General features: G+C 38.6%; 1 protein-coding gene across 10 annotated transcripts; it reads left to right on the top strand.

The window, feature by feature from the left end:
- Window positions 1-7,001, top strand: LOC103715188 (molybdopterin biosynthesis protein CNX1-like). 10 transcript variants are annotated; one of them, XR_015970992.1, is made up of 4 exons: window positions 715-1,081; window positions 5,070-5,227; window positions 5,344-5,428; window positions 6,329-7,001. XR_015970992.1 is itself a non-coding variant. In XM_088706397.2 (4 exons), exons 2-4 carry the CDS (start codon window positions 5,128-5,130, stop codon window positions 6,539-6,541), a joined length of 231 nt encoding a protein of 76 aa, XP_088562523.1. In that variant the 5' UTR covers window positions 721-1,081; window positions 5,070-5,127; the 3' UTR covers window positions 6,542-7,001. The 10 variants fall into 10 exon arrangements, 4 of the variants coding, with proteins under 4 accessions (XP_088562523.1, XP_038984282.1, XP_038984281.2 ...); XM_088706397.2 differs by having other exon boundaries at window positions 721-1,081; window positions 5,322-5,428; window positions 6,518-7,001; XM_039128354.2 differs by having other exon boundaries at window positions 726-1,081; window positions 5,322-5,428.
- Window positions 7,002-10,360: the final 3,359 nt, after the last annotated feature.

The raw sequence follows: 10,360 nt of genomic DNA, 5'->3' as shown, positions 1-10,360 counted from the left end.
TGTTTTGACTTTACGAGAAAGTTAAAAAGGTTACATGGAAGAAGCTCTATTTTGAAACTTCCTTGCAAAAATACTTTTTGATGGGTGTCGAGAAGTTGTTTTTTTATCTAATAAAATTTTCATATTGACCCAAACACTTAGAAACAAACCTCATAAATACATCTTATATTATATCATATCATATCTATTTATACGCCATCTTAGTAATTTAGCTAGCAGCTGAGAGTAAGCACCATATGAATCAAGTAGATGGGGGACCAGATAGAGTTCCAACTATGCTAAATTGCACCTAGTGAGAAGGCATAGTTTGAAGGAAGAAGGTTCGATTATGGCATTGATAAGCAAACTGAAAGCTCAAGACATAGCCAACATATAAGATGAATAATTGGCAAGAGTATACTAAGATTATTGAATCGATTTTCAGAATATTCCTAAAATGTAGAAGATTATATTATAGACCGAAGTAAAGAAAGACGGCAGTGTAAGACGTCTAAATTGACTAAGAATGAAAAGATATGATTATAGGCCTAAAAATTGCAAAGAAATCTTACTGATGAACGTGCATAGTTAATGATAACTAGCGTTAGTTATCAAAACTACTAGAAGTAGAGACTAGATATGGAAGCAACCATAGAGTGTGCAGTTACTATTTGTTAGTATAAATAAGTAAAAATTATATTTTATAAAGGATCCTTCAAGAATTTTTAATCAGAGAACGCAGCATACTAAACGTGACGTTCTTAGATTATTGAGGTTTAGGTTATCCGAGATGTGGATCACCGCTGATCTCATTTTAGTCGCCAAACGCTACCAAAGGAGTTGCAAGACGACCCGCTGCATCGCGCGTTGCGAAGGCAAAGGCGTAGCCTTTTGTCCGTGGAGGCAGCGTCGCCACCACCACGACATCGCGATGAGCCCGCCGCCGTGGTCGCCGTCATCCTCCCCTGTCATGGTCTCGGCTGAGGAGGCGCTCCGCGTCGTCTCGAGCATAGCCCAACGCCTGCCGTCGATCACCGCTCCACGAAGCCCTAAGGACGTCCGCGCTCCCGATCCTTTACCACCCTATCGGGCCTCCATCAAGGTTTGACGATCCTCTTCCCTCCTCTTCAATTCTTGAATCTCATGGCTTGCTGGTTTCAGTAATTCTTGGATTAAATTATAAAGATTGGATACTGCTTTTATTACTTTGCTGGGGATTGATGCTGGAACTGTAGGTTTCAGTTTACTTTTTAACTAGTCTGATTGGAAGATTGGGTGCGATGAACAAGAACATCGACGGGATTTTTGAGCATTCGATGAAAAAGTTCTATTTTTGATTGATACAAGTGGTCGAGCACCTTGAATGCAGTTATGAAAGTTTAGGAGGATTCGAACCATATTGAAAGGAATGCTGATGCTTATGGTATTTGTGGGTGTACTGTAAAAAATTATAATATTTTATGATTTTTTTCTTAAAATTACAGCTTATGATTTGAGACAATTTGGTGTTTGGTAGTACACTGAAATTTCATAAAATCTCTCAAATCATGGAATTAGAAATTTCTACTCTAAGCAATACTTTCTAAGTTCATGATTTGTTCCTCTATAGCCTTTGAACTTTTCAAGTTTGAATTTTTCTCCTTTTTAACAACCAAGCTTCTACTTAAAAAATAAATCATGTTTCAAAATTGAAAGTTGTAAATCAAAGAAACAGATAAGATCATGATTTCGAAATTTAAGATGTCTAAACACAACCTACATGGATGAAATTTTCAGAATTATGGCACGTAGATTTGTCAGATGGATTAGCAGCCCCATAGGCAAAAGTGACTAGCCAAGACTCCATGAGGAAGCCAGCCCACTTAGTGGAGCTCGTATACCTAGGTGCTTTTCTAATGGATAATCCACTCCTTGGCTGCCCTAGAGGTCCAAAGGTAAAAATTGCTCCCTTCCTCATCCGATAATCCAACAATGTTAGCTGCTTACGGACATTTTCTAAATATAGCATGTATAGATTGTGTCAGAGGCCATGACCGTGCAAAAACATTGGACAAAATGGCTCTTACTGCTTGTCTCATGCACCGTTTGAGTGCCTATTTGGAGATGCCTCCCCCTAATGGCTGTGAGGTGCTAGATTGGCCCTTAGTATCAGGAATCTTCTACTTAGAATGGTGCACCCATGTCAAAAACTCCTTCGAAACTCGTTCTAACTCACTTCACAAGTGTTTCTTTCTTTTTTTTATGAGAGCCACTTACTCGTACTTGCACTTTTGCACTCACATCCACACCTGCTTTTTGTACTAAAGGTTGATAACTTGCTGCATCTTGTGCCTTAGGTGTGCCTTTAATACTGTTTTGGAGGTTACCTAATAACATGGTAGAACGACTGGCCAAGTATGGCTCATTTTAGTACATTAGTTACGGCAGTTGAAAGCTTTGTTGATTGAATATGCATCTTCAAGTCACACTACCAATAGAATTGTTTCATGATAACTGGGCTATGGTTTATGAACTTGTGTTTCATAGGAGAAGCAAGCATGCACACCTAGCAATCAAGAATGAGTTTGTGCGGGCGTGCGACGCCTCCCAGAGGAGGTGGTGAGATCACTAACTCTGTATATAAGCTGTAGAACCTTTAAGATATAGGGGGCACCAATTTGCTCGCTTATACAAGACAGACCTTGACTGCCGCAAATCAAGTCTTATACGCCCTGCCCTATAGATTAGTTTGTCTTACTTGAGATAATTTTGAAATTATAGAAGTCTGCGCATGTGATATAGTATCTTTGAATCAAGTGGCTGACCTTTTCACTGCTTGGACCAGTGAAGTTCTTAAAATTATTCAAGAGACTGAAACACTTTGGTTTGGTATCTAAGTTTTTACTTGTGGTGGAATGTTGTAGGTTGAAACTGCACCCTCGTCGTCACAAGACTAGAGGGTGGCCTCTAGACCACCCTTAGACAAGTTACAAGGAGAATACAAGTGGCACTTCACTCACAAGTGTCCAAAGGACTTAACATTTTGTAAAATTAGATCAAGTTGCAGTGTTAGGTGCAATCCTATGCACATCAGTCTGAAAAATAACTTCATCCCATTCAGCATAGATTGAATTCTAAGATCAAATCATATTGAGTTAGCTTTCTAATGCATCTCGAATCACCTTAATCGGAGCTCAAACGAGAAAGTTATGGCTATTTTGTTGAAGCCTATCATGCAGGCACATTGCCAACAAAGTTCTATATAATTACAGAAATGCCGTTCCATGGTTTATTAAATTAAGGATGATTTTCTAATATTTTTAATCATTTTTTCCTGTTTCTTTCTTTTCTCAACATTTGTTAGAATCCTAGTTGATGCCCTTTAAACAAGATTTATTCTAGAAGGCTTTCTTCATAAGTTAGTCGAGTTTGAATTGAGTTTTGAAGGACCTCAACTTACACTCAATCATGTTTTGCAATCTCGACACCAGACCCTATGCCGGTGCCCAACCATTACACCACGTATCGAGTGCTAGTACGATATATACCTTGTTAATGCTCGACAAGAGAAGCATACCAAGTCTTGGTATCTTGTTGGTATGGTATGGTACGCCCATATCGGGCTGTACGATCCGAAGTTGCAAACCTTGCCTTCATGCAAGGGCTCTAGAACCTACAATATACCCCATTATGTACTCAGTTTTACTAATAAAATTTACTTTCTTTTGAGTACACATTAGTTTGTGGTTGCCGTCCATATCCTTTTGCACAATAAATTCTACACGAGCTCTAGTAGATTTGAGAATCGGCGAGCACTTCAAAGGTATAAGTCAGGGATTCTTTGGCGACGACACAGGTCTCTTGGTAGCAAGGCAGTAAAGCTACTAGTTATCCTTCCTAATTACTTAGCTTCTAGTTACCTTTGCCTTAGATTTTAAACTCATAATTACATTCAAAATTCTAGGTTTAGTTTACTTTTATTTGGATAGCTCTAAAGCTCGTGCTAGGCCTTCTAGCTTGCTTCATGGAGAGTTGATGATGAGATGGTCAGATCATTGATTGTGGTGGTTCGCTCATTTATAAAGATGCCCAAAGTTGAAAATTTGGTTATCGGGCATTATTTGGGCCCACAGTCTGACCCAAGTAAATAAGGACTTATAATTAATTAGCCACCTTCTCTCTCTCTAAAAAAAAACAGCCACCATAGGGGCCAATATGATAAATTGATGCCCAAATAGTGGTTTCCCTACTCAGTAGGAGCTGTAGAACGATGACTAGCCAGTCTTAGCAAGCTCCTCTTCACCCTCTCCCTAACCTCATTGCTCCTTCCTCCTTCCTTTTGTGTTGTGTTTTCAGACTTCGCAACAAGAAGTATTAATAGTATGTACTCCTTTTCTAAGATGTTGGAAGATTCGATTTTGAAAGCTCATGCAGGAATATTGGATCCAAGAAGCTGGCCATTGAAGTTTGGGGATTTAAGAAGGTGACAGATCTCCTTGGAAATTGACATAGACCTTTTAAAAACTAAGAGATACCACTGATGTTGCTGGCATTTTCTCTAATGCTCTGGATTCCATTGAGCTGGAGGACTACATTGCTGTGGAATAGTTGGCATGGTTGTCTTTTTTTGATTGGAAGCTTTTGTTCATTCTGAGGCATAATATCTTATTATACTTAGTAACCGATTATGTATTTTTTCTTTCCTTTTTTTCCCTATTTTCAGGGAGAAGTTTCTTCGCTTGTATAAAATATGCATCTAGATACGCCTCTTTGGATTGTTATTGCAAAGTGGTCACATACATGATGCAAAATGGAGTACGGCTGAGTTACTGTTGCTCTTTTGCAGAAGATGGCAACAGAGCAACAGTGAATACTCTGCAAATTTCCTTGTGCTGTCACAGTATCCTCCTGGAGTCAATCTAGTTGTAATTATATATGGTTGTTTAACATTATTATGACATACACAATACTGGAAATGTAGTCCCACTTTTATTTTGTTCCTCAACAAGCTTCTCCCATCAAAATAATACACTTATAGGTAGTAAATGCTGCTTTTGGAGACTCATTAGGCTGCGGCTGTTTCATGTACATTGGCTCTTTCTTCCCTACAGTGGTCCAAGAACGATTTCTATTGTGAATTCTTCTTCAGATGGCCTGGGAGGAGCACATATGGTTGCTACAGCTGTAGTTCCTGATGAAGTAGATAAAATCAGGGATGTGCTACAAAAATGGAGTGATCTTGATAAAGTTGACATCATTCTAACTTTAGGTGACGTAATACTTCTAAAGTTGAAATAAATGTCTGTCCTTATTCATGCTTTTCATTTTGCATGGTTGCCTTTTATTATATTTTTGTCTAACAGGTGGAACTGTCTTTTCACGAAGAGATGTTATGGCTGAAGCTACAAAGGCTCCAATAGAGACAGGAACATTTGGTCTTGTGCTTGTGATGCTCCAAGAGAGTCTCAAGGTATGATCATCTTTCATGATAATTTTGTCAGTGGAAGTCTCAAAAGAGCATATTCTGCAATGCATTCATGCTCCCTAAATTCCAATAATAAAATACTACTACTATTCCCAAACATTTGATTTTTCGCCCAATCAATTTCAACTTAATAAAAAAAGAGTCACAGTTGACAAATGATGATTTTTGTGATATTTTCTTTTTTTTTTCTCTCACAAATTATATTGAAACGTTTCCAATGTTGGGAATATTTAATCTGTTCCTTTTATTTGCTTGCGTAATCTAAATGGTTCCAAATTTTTGCAGAATCACATATATCTGCAAATGATGCATGACCTCTTATGCTGAATTTGTTACTCTGTTTTATATAATATTTTACATGCATACATACTTGGTGAATGCGCATGTTCTTGGTTACCATAGAAAAATATGTATGGCCGATGATGGAACACAAAACTAAATTGCAGCTTTTTGTACACATTCACTTTGGAGAAGTTTTTAGGATTCATGCTTCTCTTGTATTGTTTGCCTGCAATCACATAATTTTTTTTTTTAAATGAATGAATGTTGAGGACCATAGGTAGTTGACTATAAAAATCTTGAATTTGTTGATTAAAGTCAAAGTTTGACGTACCAAGCCATACTTGTCCATACTGGGCATAGCATATTGTACTGGTATGGTGAAAGGGCTTGATGGGGTATTTCATGAAAAAGTGGTGCCGTACCATATCGTGCCGTATTGTACCAGCAAGGTACCAATGCGAGACCCAGTGTTTGGATGTAAAACCTTGATTAGAAATATATAGAAGATGCATATTTTCATTCTTTGCATCATCCCTTTATTTTGCTAAGTTTATAATCTGATCACTGATCCAAGCGAAAATGCATTGATTTCTGTGAGAACAGGTAACACCATCTGCAATGCTCTCTCGGGCTGCAACTGGGATCAGAGGATCGACATTTGTGATGACATTTATCTGATCCTCATAATTATTCTTCCATTTGCACTTTTTTCCATTTCTATCGCTTTCTAGGCCCAGTTTTTTTTTTAACTGTTGCAACTACCATCTTAAGACTCAGTTTTCTTTGCAATAGTCAGATCATCAACATGCCTGGTAATCCAAATACTGTTGCTGAGTGCATGGAGGCCTTGATGCCGGCATGTAAACATGCTTCGAGGCAGATAAAAAGGGGATGAAGGAGAGAAGCATCCTCGCCATTTTCTGCATGCTGAAGCACAGCCAGTGGACCAATGGGAATGTAGCTTGAAGATCGCGGCTGCTCGTTCAGAATGCTCATGCTCTCAAAGACACTTACAAGCAGATGGACTGCATAGAATTTTGCCATTTCATGTTGAAGGCTGCTGTAGAAGAGGTAAATCAAGGATGATTGTTCACTTGGAGCAAAACGTTGATGGAATGGATTGCAACTACCATCTTAATTACTATTTGCACAGAGCGTTGATGTGTAGGCCCTGTAATCACTATTTGCACAGAGGCATGTACAAAGGACGTGTACTTGTGACATTTTTTGGAGGACCACTCGTTGTCGTTAATGGAATGGAAAATGATTTCTTGTTGGTTGACCCTTCCGGGGGGGCTTTCCTGTTGTTTGATCTCTTGTATGCTGGGCAATTTATTCAAATTTTTACGGTCATTTTTCATTTTTTTCTTTGTTGCCTCTCCTTTCCTGCTTGCTCTTCTGAATAATGGAATAACTAGGTCTTTTAGGGCCTGTTTTTCCATGGATATGTTGGTTTTTTTTTTTTTTTTTGGGGGGGGGGGGAGCCGGGAAGAAGCAAGTAGGAAGACAACATGGGAGAGAGGATGTTTTTCCAATCTGGGAAAATTTGGTCCGGAGAGTACCCAAAAAAATTAACATACTGGAAATCACTTTGCAGAGAATTATTTTTCAAGATTTTGTGGTCAGTGAATTTTTGACATATAGTTGCTAAAGTACAGGAAAAATATGACTCGGATGCATGTCACTCATCGGGGGCGATATTTAGTTGGAGAAGATTATGACTCTGGAATGGGAATGTGAATGTGTGACTCTCGATCCAGCCATTTGGTTGGAGGAGGTTCTATTCGCATTCTGATTCAGAGGAGAATGGAAATGTCCCAATTCCCCAAAATTCAATATCAATTCCTTTCTAGTATTCAATTTGTATTATGATTTTGGTCATGAACCAAATGTGTCGGAGGATATAACTATTCCGATTTTTATTTCAATCCATTTCGATTGCAATTATGAACCAAGCATGCCTTAAATGTTTTATTACTCGAATGTAGGATACAATTATAAGGTGTTGGCTTGGCGTTGTAACCAACCTCACCTCACAACAATCGGGTTTAACCAACTTAGATTCAGACCTGGAAAGAAAAAAGAGCATTCTAAGCTGTGAAAGGGTTCGTGGAGAAGCAAACAAGGGATTGAGAGCCATGATACTGGATCTATTGGCATCACCCATTGGTTGACATATAGCACCAAATTTGTGGGCTCTCTCTTTAATAGACGAGCAAAACCAAAATGTGAAGAAACTATTTTTTGCACTGTGTGCACTACATGGCCGTGCACGCCGCCAATCATTTCATTCTGCTCATAAGACTAATCTCCATGGCAGCCTCTTTGATGATAACTTCTAATCTAGTAATCCAACTGGGATTGTGTCTCCTAATTGGAAGCATTCCACGACTCTCCAACATAAAAGGAATGTACCAAGATGAGGCAAAATTTTTTTGATCTTGGTTCCATGTAATTTATGCCATTAAAAGAATAATCCTACCTTTTCCTGTAGTGTGCAAAAAATTGTATAATTGTTTTCATTTAACACCTCTTGATATTTCTATGACGAATATTAATTTCTTTATTTCTATGTGTCTCACATACTATTTTATAAGTATATATGAAAAAAAGGGAGAAAAGCCAAGAAGATGGATCACTTTAAGAAGATCCAGACATCTTAAGTTTCACCTCTAGAGTTAGCATCTTCCTTTTTATTGATCTCTTGACCCATAGAAATTGCTACAATATATGAATTCATAGATTCTTAAATGATTTCTAATAAAACAAGTCGCGGCATCCAACGTGGCGTCCGGCAAATCCCCATCCTGCTCTTGGAACGAAGGGAAGTGCTCCTTCAACAAATTCCCAAACAACTCATCGAAAGAGAAATCCCCATGCATAAAAACAAATCAGAAAAGAAGAAGAAGAAATGCAAAATTTGTCCATTTCACATTAAATCGAAGCAAGTGAGAAAATGTGGATCGGATTACCTTAAAATCATCGATATCCAGAATGAGAGGAGTAGCCATAACCGTGAGATTAGAACTCAGAGCAGTGTATGGAATTAAAAATGGTTTTTTGCCCCCTTCTTTTGACTCTAGATGGAAGAGATTTTTTCTCTAGGTTTTTAGGAATAGGAAGCAATGTTTTTTTGTTGTCTTTTGTTTTGTGGTTGGTTGGTTGGCGGGAGAAGCGGGGAAGTCGTTTCCGGCGAATGAGGTCCGGCTGCCGAAACTTTGGGTGAAACGTGGGTGCAAATTGCCGAGTGGCGTTATCGGGAGTCTCTTTCCGGGCCGGTTCGACCTGGACCGAAGGAGGCCCATTTCTATGTACCATAAATCCATAATCGATCAGGCCAGCCGCTGGAGATCGCATCATATAACCACGAAGGTTGCTCTATTAGTTCTTTGAGAAGGTGGCATCCAAGTTATGTGCATAAAACTTGGCTTCAGGACTATTTAATGGGGACAAGCAAAAAGAGCTTATATTATGCGCATGATGGTGGAAAAGGGAAAAAAAAAATCAAAATGAAGAGATGGCAACGGAGGCAGCAAAGGTGGCAGGTGTCATAGCCCCACATTAACTGATAAAAGATACTATATTGGTTTATTAGCTTGGGGCATTCCTCATCCTAACTGTTTAAGTTTTTGAGTTATAAGATCATGACAAGTGATATCAAAACCTAGTCCATTATATGTCACAATTTTTATGAGCCTTTACTGGTTATATAAATCCCTCACCGGAGATACAAGGGTAAGTCGAAATTGAGCCACAGGTCGATCCCCTCTCTTGAGTAGGATAGGAGAGATTGTCATAATCCCACGTTGACTAAAAAAGATGCCATATAAGTTTATTAGCCCGGACAGGTTCTCTTTCCAACATCTTGAACTTTTGAGCTATAAGTCCATAGAAATAGGGTCACAAATTACGACCTGCACTCCAATTGGACCAAATATGAATCTCACTGCATTAGATCTCCAATTTGAGTTAACAAAAACTAATTCAAAAAGGTTAATCTAGCCACATGGAGAAACCTAAATCCAACCAGTGGAAAGCTAGATTTCACTGGTTTGGGTCACGGTGGAATTCGCTTGCAGCCCACAAGCTGCTTGATCTCAGTGAGACCTGAGAGCTAGCACCCAGAAGACAAAGCAACGACTGAGAAGAATCTATTTATCATTGTAAAGAAATTGTAAATGACCATAAAGCTTCTTTGAGACAAAGTAGCTAATCCACAAAACTGAACTAGGTGCTATGTTTTCTGTTTTTGAATGAATATGACCTAGGCCACAGGCTAAAGAATATAGGTTTTTTATTTGTTGGTAAAAATATAGCCCAGTTCATTACCACAAACCTCTCCCATCCTGATAACAGAATCGAATCAAAAACCTGGATGTCAGGCACAACAATAAAGAGATTTCATCACCAGGGGAAGATGGCACCTTAAGGTGCTGATATTCACCTGCCATGAAGTTGCACTAAATGCTAGCTTCTCTCCCGGATTTGTACTGATTTTTATTTGTTTTTTTTTTGCATGTGGAAAAAAAGTCTTCCCACATATATCTACAGGTCACTCAGAGAAGTGGAAAAACAATCTCCACAAATTAAAATTCCGAAATGTGGGCAGTTATGAACAATGGCATGTCTTGCACA

This window comes from Phoenix dactylifera, chromosome 11, assembly GCF_051530095.1.
Source record: "Phoenix dactylifera cultivar Ajwa chromosome 11, Ajwa_hap1_PhDact_Kaust_v1.1, whole genome shotgun sequence".
Lineage (NCBI taxonomy): Eukaryota > Viridiplantae > Streptophyta > Magnoliopsida > Arecales > Arecaceae > Phoenix > Phoenix dactylifera.
Note: the sequence above shows the minus strand (reverse complement) of the source record. Positions and strands in the feature narration are given on the sequence as shown.